This window comes from Bos javanicus, chromosome 5 (assembly GCF_032452875.1).
Source record: "Bos javanicus breed banteng chromosome 5, ARS-OSU_banteng_1.0, whole genome shotgun sequence".
In the NCBI taxonomy this organism is placed as follows: Eukaryota; Metazoa; Chordata; class Mammalia; order Artiodactyla; family Bovidae; genus Bos; species Bos javanicus.
In genome coordinates this window covers 21,544,692-21,558,490 of record NC_083872.1, presented here as the reverse complement: position 1 = coordinate 21,558,490, position 13,799 = coordinate 21,544,692, and the positions used below count along the sequence as shown (strand labels likewise).

At 36.6% G+C, this 13,799-nt stretch overlaps 1 protein-coding gene across 3 annotated transcripts in view; it reads left to right on the top strand.

The window, feature by feature from the left end:
- Positions 1-13,799, top strand: part of DCN (decorin) — a 38,759-nt gene that overhangs the window by 1,403 nt on the left and 23,557 nt on the right. For 2 of the 3 annotated variants that reach the window (XM_061415730.1, XM_061415733.1), the window contains exon 2: positions 2,805-3,051. In XM_061415730.1, coding sequence (XP_061271714.1) covers positions 2,838-3,051 — 214 coding nt within the window. In that variant the 5' untranslated portion in view covers positions 2,805-2,837. Of the gene's footprint in view, positions 1-1,856; positions 2,074-2,804; positions 3,052-13,799 lie in introns of those variants that run through there. The other variant, XM_061415731.1, reaches the window with a different exon arrangement.

Below are 13,799 nucleotides of genomic sequence, written 5' to 3'. Positions count from 1 at the left end.
AAAGGCATAAATGACATCATACAAATGCTGATCTGAATGGTATAATTTAATGGGATGTCGTTTACGAAACCTAAAATTATTATTTTTGATAGAACACATTAAATTATGGCAATGAACTTTACTGAAGTAGTGACATTCTTAGCAATTAGTATTTAGGAAATAGGCATACATTTTGAGAATACTTAAAACGGTTGAAATAAAATGTTAATAGTACATCATCTCAGTAACAGTCTCCTTGATGTCTACTTGGGCTACTGCTATAGGTTTGTTTGTTTTCCTGATTTATTAAGAGAGGAAGGAAATGATAAAGAGACTATCACTGTCAGTAGCCTGGATTAATTATTTTAAGATGCTGTGTTTTAAGTATTATGATACTAATCTAAAAGAAGTTATTTCATGGAGGAATTTGTGGAAAATACCTGGCCATATTATTTTTCCCCAGGACATTCAGGGTTAAAATGGCACCCCCCCCCCCCCCCACCACACACCCAAGAAAATGATAAGTAATGGAAGCTAAAAACTGTCTGTTTGAGTTCAGATTCAACCCAAAAGAATATTGTTAGAGAATTTGCACCATTTTAACAAGAGTAAACAAATGTAAATGATAATATTCCCCTGAGCTAATGTTTAATATTCTGTTTTTTGGATTCGTGAACCAGGCTTTCTTTTTTTTTTTTTCTGGAGAAAAGATCAGAAACAGACATCTGCATTAATTTCTCATTGCTATTTATTAAATCTGCAATTAGTTTGCTTCATTTTTCTCAAAACTTGCAAGACATGAAATATGCAAGGCTAGCAAACTTGTGGTAAACCGTAAACATTGCATTTTAATGCGAAACAGACAGAAAACCACTCCCTGAGATCCAGTCCAAGGGAACCCTGCCAAAACAATAGGGTCTCCTTTAAAAGGCAATGCAGTAACTGAGTGGGAATGGGTTTCCAGAGGGAATCTGATCCTGAATTTAAAGGGGCAGTGTGAATAATAATCTTCGTGGTATTATGTTAAAGTCACTAGCCTGTATTGCAAATGTGCTGCCTTTGACGTGCTTCAGTAATAAACTAAGAATAAAAGTGTAAGAAATTTTAAAACATTTGTTTCCCCTCTAGTGGATCTAGGCAAACATTTCCAGAATATATATTAAAGTTAGCACATATGAAAACTTTATCTTTTCTGTATTGCTATCATTTGGATAGTGACTGGAAATAACATAATTAAAGATGATGAGACTAAAGATCATATCTACAATGTGTTTGGGGAATATTGAGCAGTTTTAATGGAGTTTGAAAATATAACAACTCAAAATAGACTGTTCTATCCATGATCAACTACTTTTCATTATTCAGATTTATTAAGATTTTGTTATTCAGATTCATTTAGTTCACTTCAGCCATCTAAACAACCAACTCAATAACAGAGATGTATATATATCTCGAAGGGCTTGTTAAATGAATGAATAAAAATGGTATAGATGCGCTGAAATCATATTTTTGTCAATTTGTTTACAAAATAATCCTATTGGTAAAATTAGATAACATATGTCATATAAAATAAAATAAAACCAGATAGGATTTTCCATATGTGTTTACTGGTTTACACAGTCCTTAAAAAGGATTCATTTGAGAAACCACCCAAAAGATTTATGTTAAAAACTGAATCATGCTTATATCAAGCTCAGGTTTTCAATTTGATATCTTTCTTATGCTAGAAATTCACTATTTAAACAAAGATAACCATATTTTAAAAAATCAAATTTGGTTGCTTAGAACAAATTGAATAACTTGTATTATTAATAAATTGACGGTCAACTGAGTCATTTATGGGCAAAATATTGTGCAAGGCCCCGGTACAGAACAAAGGATAATCAGACACGCCCTGAAGGAGTACATCTTCGAGTGGGGGGGCAGGCCAAGCACGCAAAACAAATTACAATATAATGTGATAAGTTCTTTAAAAGAGGTAAGCAACGTGCCTTGGGAGCACAGAAGAAGGAGAACGCAGCATCCTGCCCGGATGCCCGGGAATACACAAGGGAAACCCATTATCTCATTTAGCCTTTACAACACTCTCACAAGGTAGGTATTTTAAATGGTGATTAGCTTTGAGTGTCAGGGTTGAGGTGGGGACTGGGAGTAGAGAGAAAATGGAGAGAAATGGTGTTAAGTCGTGCATGGTCTTATTTGCAACAAAGGGGATGGAGACTTTATTGGCAAGCTGTGAGAAGTCAGCAAAGGATTTGCAGTAGAAAATTAATACAATGAAATTGAGTTTTTAGAAGATGACTTGGGCAGCAGAGTGGAAGATGGCCTGGAGTGGAAGAAATATTTGAGGCTGAGACTATTTGAAAGCTCTTGTTCAGTGATGAGAAGGGTCTGGACTGGGATAAATACAGTGGGATGGAGAAATCAGATTGGCTTCTAGAGATATTTCTGAGCAGGAACTGGAGACTCTCATGTGTACAGACAAAACTTGTTTAACTGTGGCATGGCTTGTGTTGAGTGAGCATTGAAAATTTCAATGTGATTTATCATCTCAACAGTTTTACAGGTTGACTATATAATCTGTGGTCTTAATTCAGACCCCAAATTCAATGAAGTGATTCAAATACTTTTTAAATTTTTCTTCATAAGTAAACAGTGCAAGTTCATCTCTACTGAACCTTATTACCTTCCAAATATATTTCTAATGTTCTGCTCCTAACAGTACATAAAATATTACTTTTTAATTCTTTTTTCTATGTGCACTCCACTTATATAACACATACATTAGGCAAGGCTATTCTTCTAAACCTTCCGCTATTTCCCAGGTTCCTCGGTGGTGAAAATATACGAGAGAAATCATGAAGGCAACTATCATCTTTCTCTTGGTTGCACAAGTTTCCTGGGCTGGACCATTTCAACAGAAAGGCTTATTTGACTTTATGCTGGAAGATGAGGCTTCTGGGATAGGCCCGGAAGAGCACTTTCCTGAAGTTCCTGAAATAGAGCCTATGGGCCCAGTCTGCCCCTTCCGCTGTCAGTGCCATCTGCGAGTTGTCCAGTGTTCTGATCTGGGTGAGTGGGATGCCGGCTGTCTACCTACCTTGTCTGCTTTATTCGTGGGAATGGCTTCCCTGGGAGCGCAGCATTTTCAGTTTTAATTTCTGCAATTCCAAATGTGAGAGACAGTGCCACCTAATGAGGAGTTAGGGAAGCAGAGTAGGAATGAAAGAAGTAAGTTTGAAGTTAGGAGACTTGATTCTTTTTTTTAAGTCAGAGAAGCATCGCTCTGCAATCTTGGACACATCACTAAAACAATTTTTTTCTAAGGTTCATAGCTCCCCTTATGTCAAATAAAATTTTGAACAAATAATATCTTGTGTTCTATGATTCCAAGGTGATAGATTATTTTAAGTCTGTGATTTGCTCCCATGAAGTCTTAGATATTAAGAAAACCTGGGTGATCTCTCTACTCTTGGCTTAGCCCAGATAGCAGGGTTTGAACAAAACTGTAAAGTATGCAGTGTTATCAAAAGCAAAACCAGTAAACTTTTAGAACAAAAATTTATCTTTCAAGTACCAAAATACTCTCATAATCCCTGGGTCTTAGTTTTGTCTCTGACTTTGGAATTTTGTAATCTAGCTGTTTATATTCTTTAGAAAGTTTCAAAGAAAATCTTTATAACTAAGTCGTGGTATAAATATTCGATATGATCACGAAGCCTATATCTTTAGCTTAACACTGCAGATGCATTTTGATTTATTATCTTTCAAGAAAAATTTGGCCTGGGAATTCCAAGAGCCATATACTCAGAAGATAAATCTTCAGAAAGCTTGGAGCCCTAGCAGATGAGCCGAAGGGAAATGAATTTAGCTTACATGGCAGCTGATTCACATTCCTCTCTTCTTTTGGTTCATTTTCTTACTGGAAAGAAAAAAAGAAGGAAAAAACCTCACAGGATGATTCTGCCATGGAGCATTTTCTTATAGAATAAACCCCGTAGCTTTGTAGAGTACTTATTTTAGAAATCCGATAGTTATTCGGAATATGCTTTCTAGGGGTATTTTGCAGGAAAATTTTCCACTAACTCCTAGAGCTGGAATAAACACATACAGGAACCCAGGAAAACATGAAGCATGTTAAATAGTAACAGCTGCTGAAATGCAAACACTTTGAACTAGATTCTTCTATGCTAACATGTACTGTATCGCCATTTAAACCCAAATGAAAAATGTAAAGGGAGATTTTGTAAAAGGCTACAGGATAATGCCATTAGATTAATTAATTACTCTTTCATTCCGCAGATATTTTGAGATCTTATAATGGGTCGGATCTGTTCTGGGCCCTGCGGAAAAAGCAATGAGGAAGACAAATATGGTCCCAGTTCTTGTGGGTCTGTTATTCCACTGGTGATGACTTTCCTTTTTTGAATTATATATTCAAGACAAAGGGGATTAGATTACTACCAAATTCTACAGAAACTTTTATAGCATCTAGAGATTATCTCCATAACTGGTTTAGACAAGATATCTAAAGAAGAGAATAAACATGTGATGGATATACCAGTAGTAAAAATTTTCAAATGTTGCAAAAATGGCTGGGTTCCTAAGAAGTGTGACAAAAGTGGAATCTCACTTTGCCTGAGGACACGTTTAAAAGGATCCATAATTACCCCTCACTACGTATATTGTCAACAATAGAGTTGATATTTTTAAGGAGGATGGGTCCAGTCACTTCGCTGAAGTTTTATTTTTTTCCATATAGTTTTACTTTGCTTTCTTGATAAATAACTCATAAATCTTGACTCTGATGAAAGCATTGGGACAGTTTATTAATTGTCTATCATGAAAATTTCCCAAGCCTATTGTTCAAAACTAAACAGAAAAATGTAACCTTAGGAAACATAAAGTCATTGATGTGGCTGTTTCGTGATACAGTTTCTTGGTTGCCCTTGAGATTGTTTTGTTTATTTTGTGTTGTTTTCAAATGAGAAAGTTTTCCAAGTTATCTTTTTCTCTAAGATTTCAGAGAATACAGTATTCCTTTGGGCTTAATGATCTTATTTACAGAAGAAGTAGCTGAGATTGAAATAATGATTCATTTTGGGGAGCCATGTTTGAAGAGGAGCCCTGAGTTCCAGTGAGCAATGAATGGTCTCATACAAGTTACTTTTATTATTTTTTTTAATTTCACAGATGAGTAGTTAAACACATATTCAAAAATTGGTCAGGTATTTCTATAACAGAAAATACGTTTTTTAAAAAGAAAAGCAATCCACTTGCCTTTAAAGAAAACACTGCATTCACATTTTCAACGACAACATAGCCTCTGCTCCCTTTATGATCATGGTAAGCTGTTCAGAGTCTTAACATTTTTATCTGCAAAGAAATCACAGTCCTAAAGATCTTACTATCTGTGTGAAGTACCTGGCCCATAGTAGAGGTTCAATAGGTTTTTCCTGTGTGATGATTACATGGAGTAAAAATGAAAGAAGCATAAGAAAAAGCAAAGAAGTGGACAATTTCATTCATAGTAAAAGCATGCATGCTAAGTCACTTCAGTAGTGTTCAACTCTTTGAAACCCTATGAACTGTAGCCTGCCAGGCTCCTCTGTCCATGGGATTCTCCAGGCAAGAATACTGGGTGGGTTGCCATGCCCTCCTCCAGGGGATCTTCCTGACCCAGGGGTCTTGCATTGTCAGGTGGGTTCTTTACCACTAGCGCCACCTGGGAAACCTAAAATAAAGGCAATGCAGTTTATTTTTTAAATTCTCTAGTGAGCTGAACATGAAGCTTGAATTATTATCATTTGTTGTTCTTCAGTTGGTAAGCAAAGAAAAAAGACAGTGCACTTTGGGATAAGAAATGTGAATGCTTATCATATAAACAATTAATGTTTTCTTAAGGATTATTTTTACCAGAGCTTTTAATGAACAGGGAGGAGCTTCAGTGTTGAAGGATAATAGTGCTTTGTCATCTTATTATCCAAACAGTGTTTAATGTAAGCAAACATTTCTTATTAAAATGTCTGATTATTTTGCAGTAAGAAGTATTTCTGACAAAGTTAAACAACATATCATTAAACAGTTCTTTCAAAGCTGAGATGTAAAAACTGTGAAATGAAAAATGAATAATCAGCCCATGGGAAGCTTGAAGTGTTCAAGAAGACCCATTGACTATTTTAGTTCCTAGTTCCAACTTATCTGAATAGTATTATCATATGTTTTTCTAGAGCATGGGGGATTGAAAAAGTAAACATATATTTTAGCCTAAGAAAGTTATGAATTCTCCATTGATATTGACCAAATTATGTGGCTGAGCTTGTATTTAATTTGTAATTTGAACCATAATTTTATGAGACACATATATTCTTTTCATTATCTAGCCTCTTAAGGCATAAAAATATACTCATAATTATAGCATTTATAAAAATATCAATATAAAAATAAATGTAGGGTTAGCAAATTCAGAAACCTATGGATTTCCTTAAAATAAGAAACCCACAATGTAACTCATTCTTGTCAGATCTTTTGAAAAGATGCTTTATTTTACGTACCTAGTACCTTAAGGGAAGACGGTTCCCTTACTTATGTACTCTTTGGCCCAGCCATTCATCTTTGGATCAAGTGTCACCAAGAAGCATTATTTGGTACTTTCATCTCATTTATTAAAGACAGATCAGCTCTAACTGGTGAAATAAGCATAAGTATTGCTTTTGACTATTCTTCCAAATTAAAGCAATGTTTATTAAAATTTTTATTATAAACAACTTTCAAAAGACTTGAAATACCCTTAAAAACACTTGATCATGGAAAGATCCTGGGTTATGAAGTTCAACATCTGGACTCAAATTCAGCTTTACCATTTATGGTGGTTCAGACAGCAATGAATCTGCCTGCAATATAGGAGACCTGGGTTTGATACCTGGGTTGGGAAGATCCCCTGGAGAAGGAAATGGCAACCCACTCCAATATTCTTGCCTGGAGAATCCCATGGACAGAGGAGCCTGGTAAGCTACAGTCCATGGGGGGGTCGCAAAGAGTTGGACACGATTGAGTGACTAACATGGAGACTGAGACCTGTAACTTTGAAACTTTCAAAGCCTGTCTCCTCACTGGATAAATGGGAATATCTCTTACTTCATTAGGTAAGAATAGAAAATATTTATACAAAATATTTTTCATAGTAAATGTTATGTCCAGTTTACTACTTAAGTAAGCTAATAACATGAGGCTATTGCTCATCAGTTCAGTTCAGTCTCTCAGTCGTGTCCGACTCTTTGTGACCCCATGAATCACAGCACGCCAGGCCTCCCTGTCCATCACCAACTCCCAGAGTTCACTCAAACTCACATCCATCGAGTCGGTGATGCCATCCAGCCATCCCATCCTCTGTCGTCCTCTTCTTCTCCTGCTCCCAATCCCTCCCAGCATCAGAGTCTTTTCCAATGAGTCAGCTCTTCTCATGAGGTGGCCAAAGTACTGGAGTTTCAGCTTCAGCATCATTCCTTCCAAAGAACACCCAGGGCTGATCTCCTTTAGAATGGATTGGGTGGATCTCCTTGCAGTCCAAGGGACTCTCAAGAGTCTTCTCCAACACCATAGTTCAAAAGCATCAATTGTTCAGTGCTCAGCTTTCTTCACAGTCCAACTCTCACATCCATACATGACCACTGGAAAAACTATAGCCTTGACTAGATGGACCTTTGTTGGCAGAGTAATGTCTCTGCCTTTGAATATGCCATCTAGGTTGGTCATAACTTTCCTTCCAAGGAGTAAGCATCTTTTAATTTCATGGCTATATGGTTTTTATTTTTATATGAAATTAAGAAACACTAAGTATATGGCTTGCCAAGCTGGATACAAAATAGCACCTTTTCTCCCCTCCTCCCCCAAAGAAAGCCATATCACAACCAAATATAAATAGGCAAAAATTAGAAAATTGTATAATTATCAAATTAATATAATTATCAAAATAGTATTCTCCAAAGACTATTCCTTTGAACTAAATTGGTTTGGTTGAGAACCAAACCAATTTAGAGAACAATAAAGTGTTCGGCTATTTTATAATCATAAATGATTCACAACCTATATAGTTAGCCCTCTAAAGAAGAGGCCAGAAGGTGGAACATTTTATTTTTCCAGGCAAAAGCATTATGAATAACTAATGTTCTTAAAATGTACCTCATGATGCAAATAATATTTTACTTGTCTAAAATCTCAGGAAAATGTACAGCCCTTTGAATTGCATAGTTTACTTCTTTTTAAAATCATTTTGCTTCAATTAGGAAAATTTTGTTAGTGGTCACCACTTGGTACTTAGATCCACAACATCTAAGGGGAAACTGTTTTTTTAGAAGCAAACCTTATGTATGAGGTAAATGAACCATTAGAGTTCTTCTGTGAAATCATCTTGGAAGAATAAATTAGTCCTCTTTGTCAAGGGTCAGAGAGAATGCTGGAGGCTTAGTTGCTTTCATAATTTATATCTAGCTTCACATCAGCAGGGGTGAGGGATGACCCTCATTCAGAGTTTCAAATGCATCGAAAGAGTATCTCTAAGATGTGGCACACACAGGAGGCTGTGCACGGAGCATGCCCATTGGTTGCCTAAAGTAGTTTGGGGTAGGAGTAGAGCAAGAGGAATATTCAGGTATGATCCAGATAACCAAAGCCTCTGACTCAAGGGGTTAAAGAGAAGGAAGAGAGGAGTCAGAGAAGGCCAAAGGAAGCATCTGTCTCCTTGATCTGACTGACAACTAACATATCCCTGGTTTCCTTCTTAGTCCCAGAGGGGAGAAGGAGGCAGCTGTGTGGGATCAAGGCATTTGGTTAGACTGCAGCTGTGATGCATTCTCCTCTGGAAGATCATTCCTGGCTCCAGAGGACAGGATGGGAGTAGGTTAGCCAGAATATCAATTTCCTGGATGAAAGAGGAAATGCAGAAGACTCTCTAATCTTAATTTTCTCCTTCAAAAGAGTAGCGAGAAAATTAGATATTTCTTTGAAAATAGGCACAAAGGAGAATTAACTCAGTTTGCAATCCAGTCTTAATAAAAGGAAGAAGCCCTGTAGCAGCTATACTGTAACACTCAAGATTCAATTAACCCTTGACTTAGTCTGAAGATGGTTTTCAGGCAATTATTTCATCTTGTCTACTTCCATGTTTTCACTGTAATCTTTATTTGCCTTGATGACTACAATAATCAATTAATTACATTTAAATAGATGATAATTATTCATTACCTTTAATCACCTATTTAAATATCTACTTTCTGGGACTTCCCTGGTGGTCCAGTGGTTAAGACTGTGCTTCCAAAGCAGGGGCAAGAGTTCAATCCCTGGTCTGGGAACTAAGATCCCACATGCTACATACACAGCATGACACAAAAAATAAAAAAATAAAACCAACCAAACAAAATGTAATTAGATTGTTATATAAAAATAAATATCTACTTTCCCTACCAGAAGTAAAGCATGGTGATAATTTATCTTTTGGCCCTCCACTCCAAAAAGTTATACTTGGTAGGTTCTCAAACATCAGTAAATGCTTGATATGAATAAATTAACATATACATGCCTTAGTGCTTGAATGAGTGCTTAATTTTATTTTCTTGACTCTATCAAGCTGGAAACAGGATAGAACATGACTGCCTAGAAATTAGGAGTCATGAAACTGTAGTGTTTCCTTTCTTATTCTTTTTGAGGATGACTGTTGAACCAGGAGTGGGCTTCCCTGGTGGCTCAGGGGTAAAGAATCTGCCGGCAATGTGGGAGACCTGGGTTCAATCCCCGGGTCAGGAAGATCCCCCGGGAAAGGGACTGGCAACCCACTCCAGTATTCTTGCCTGGAGAATTCCCTGGACAGAGGAGCCTGGAAAGCTACAGTGCAAGGAGTTGCAAAGAGTAGAACATGACTGAACGACTGACACACACATAGAACCAGGAGTAGGTTTCCAGGTGGCTCAGGGGTAGAGCCTGCCTGCCAATGTAGGAGATGCGAGTTTGATCCCTGGGTCAGGAATATCCCCTGGAGAAGGAAATGGCAACCTGTTCCAGTATTCTTGCCTAGAAAGATCTCATGGACAGACAAGCCTGGCAGGATACAGTCCACGGGGTCCCAAACAGTTGGACACAGCTGAGCATACACACACACACACACACACACACACACACACACACACACACACTCAGAATCAGGAAGCTCAAACTTTCCTTAAGTTATTTGGAAAGAGAATTAAATTAAAGGGAAGTTTTAGTATTTCTGAATCCAACTGCCATCAGTGTTAAATTACCATTTTTAAGAGAAGAAGGAAACGTGCATGCCTTTAGCAGAAATGTTTTTTGATGGATCTGGGACTCCATTATATTATACTGGTCATGTGTCAAAACTAAGTGTATCACCATTGTCTTGATTATTACACTGGAGACAGAAATATTTAAAAAGTGTTGGAAGTCAACGAGAATAAATCTTGCAGTTTGGACCCCTGCCACAGGTCAGAGAACAACAAAAAAGGCATGGTATTTTAGGACATCCTGGCCTTTGTCCAACATGATGTTTACCAGATTGCTGAAATTTACTAGCACAACAATACCATTCATCACCGAGACAACTAGAAAAAAAAAATACACTTCTTAAAAATACAATTCTTATTTGCATTTATTTCAGAAATGATTTCCTGGTAATGTCTTAAATAGAGTTTTATTTATTTTAATTAATAACCCAATTTTAAAGAAGATAAAGTTTCCTTTACTGAATTTGGAAGAGCAACTAAATAATTCAGTTTAGCCTTGAAAACAATTGCATTTTAACAGAAGATTTAGAATTCTATTAAAGAATGCTTATTGAAAAATAATTGGATTTAGGAAACCACTTTGTTCCTGTTACTATTCTGAATAAATATTACCTCAAAACTTAGTTACTTAAAAATAATTTTATTTGCTCATAATTTAAGCTACAGAAAATTTGAGCAGGTCTTAGAAGGCTGCTCTCCCTTGCGGTCTCTTAGGCATTTGCAGTCAGGTGGCCATGGTTTCCCAGATGGCGCTAGTGGTAAAGAACCCATCTGCCAGTGTAGGAGATATAAGAGGTGTGGTTCCATCCCTGGGGCGGGAAGATCCCCTGGAGGAGGGCATGGCAACCCACTCCAGTATTGTTGCCTGGAGAACCCCATGGACAGAGGAGCCTGGCGGGCTATGGTCCATAGGGTCACAGAGTCAGATGTGACTTAGCACACATGCATGTTGGCTGAGGCCGTAATCGTGGTGAGGCTGACCCAGTCTGGGTCAGCTCAAGACAGCTCACTCGAGTGACTGACAGTTGGTGCTGCTGTTGCCTGGGAGCTCAGCTCTTCTGTCATCTGGAGTGTCTTCAGGTTGCCTCACCAACTCAGTGGTCTCATCGTAGACAGACTCAACTTACATGACCCCACACTGTCCCCAGAGCAAGCATGCCAGAAGAATTGGGTAGAAACAGCCTTTTCTGACCTAGTTCCAAAAGTCATGCCATGTCACCTTCGCCACAGCCCCTTGGTTCTGAGAGACATCATAAGGCCATGCCAAATTTGAAGGGAGAAGAATTTGACTCCATCTTTCAATGGGGTTGGACAAGTGTGTATTGAATAAGAATATGTAGGATCCCGAGTTTCCAACTAAGACCTGGAGCAGCCAAATAATTGCTTTTTAAAAAGAAGGTCTATTTTAAATGGAGGCAGGAGCTATCCTCACAAAGGTGTGTGTGCACATATATGTGTGTATCTGGTAATTTATATCAAAACTAACCAAATTTCCCTATAGGTTTCTGATTTTGACACAGACTAATAAGAACATCATCATAGAGTCTACCTGATCAGCATTTAGGAATCAAAGACTAGCTGATATTTAATGGTCCTTCCCTTTGTGACATTCTAAGAATACGTATCTAGGATTATTTCCCCTTCCTATTCTTCCTGTAATTTCTGAGTGAGCTCACTTGGCACTCTGATGCCCGTCTAGCCCTTTTCAGTATGTTACTGAGTCTGATGTCAGAACAGTTCTTGTTAGGGATACGAATAGGGATGACAGGAAAAAAACAATATCCTGTTGGAAACCAAGAAATAGTTTTTTCATCTGCATTTTGTCACCCCAGTTACATGAGCTCGTTCATGTCAACTAACTTTTTCTAAAAATCATCCGAAAAAACGAAATTTTCATAGTGCCTTACCTATTTCATTTGGTTGCTGTGAGATTAATGAGGTAACGTATTTTCATTTTTTATAAATTGTAAAGCTATGTAAATATAAAGTTTTAATAATAGAACACAAATCTGTTAAGTCTCTCAAAAGACTTATGAATATGAATTTTCTAGCAATTCAGAGATTGTAGGGTTATGATTTTAATCATTAAGATGACTCTCTAACAACTAAGCTGCAAAAGCCACAAACCTGATTTTTTTCTGTGGCAAATCATCAGGGGAACAATGTATATAATTCACCCCACGTAGGTCTTGTTATTATAATATTCTAGATTGACAACATAATCAAAATGATCAGCCATCCAGATATATCATTTTTTGTCCACATCTGAAATGAACCTGCACTTTGGCACTGAACAACTGTTAAGGCAACTTTGACACTGAACACTAGAATTCACATTCAACAATGTATAAAAGTAAGCAAAAGCGGGAATTAAGACTTGGACAAAGAAGCGCATGAAGTAATAATAAAATGTAGGCAGTAACTTTTTTCCAAATGAAAGGAAACGTGTCTTTTCTTCGTTAAAGAACACTAATTATCAAAGATTTGGCAGAAGTCTGACACTCTTTAATTGCATGAAATTAACAAACTGACATTTCTGAAAATGGCAATGATCATGAGTATATAGTACAGTTAAATATCCTGCTACAAGGTAGCTGTTCTGTGGCTTGCTGTTTGTCACTGAAAACACTTCATTTCTGTTATTCTTCTGTGAACTATTTCTGTAGTTAGTTCTTAGAATATATTTATGCATGTGCAGAATCACCTGCATTTTGATATTCAAATTTATAACCATAGCTGACCACTGAATTGGAAACTATAGACTTTTTCCCACTATCATCAGATCAGTGATAATGTGAAAAATTCTTTGGAAAGAAATTAGAAGTTGGTGATTTCAGATACATTTTCTGTAATTTCCAAGGACATATGAAGATAGAAATATGGTACCCTTGATAATCTACCTTCATATGCTTATATATAATAAAAATCAAAAAGATATCTTTCCAACCTAGTTATTAAATACTCTGTTGTAATTTTCCTTTTAATTGAAAACTGTAGATTGAATTCTTTTTTCCATGAGAATTTGGGCAATTTCTATCTTGTGCCTGCTATATCCTCAGGCAGGGCCTGCCTAATAAATTAATGATGTCTAAAAATATTCAATAAGCCTTTATTGAATGAATGAAAGAATGATCTTCAGCACTTCAAGTTTCAGATATAAACTTTCAGAAGAGGTTAAAAAGCATTTCTGATTTGTTATACAATCTTAAAATATTAATATGAAAATGATCGTATGAATTTGAGTTAATAAAGTATCATCTTATATTAATATGGGACAAAGCCCATGGAACAAAGCAAGGCAAAAGGCCTCATAGTTTAATATTATCTCCATTAACATTCAGCATGATAATTTATTTTAAATGCCATACCTTTTGAATAAAAGCAATTTATCCTTATACAACTAGTGGAATGACTATGAAAATGTTTCTTTAATGCCATAGAACATTTAGTTTTTCAATGTATTTACATTTATAAACTAAAACCTCAGTTATTTAGATCCAAATTTAAGTCTGAAGGTAATGCTTTGTA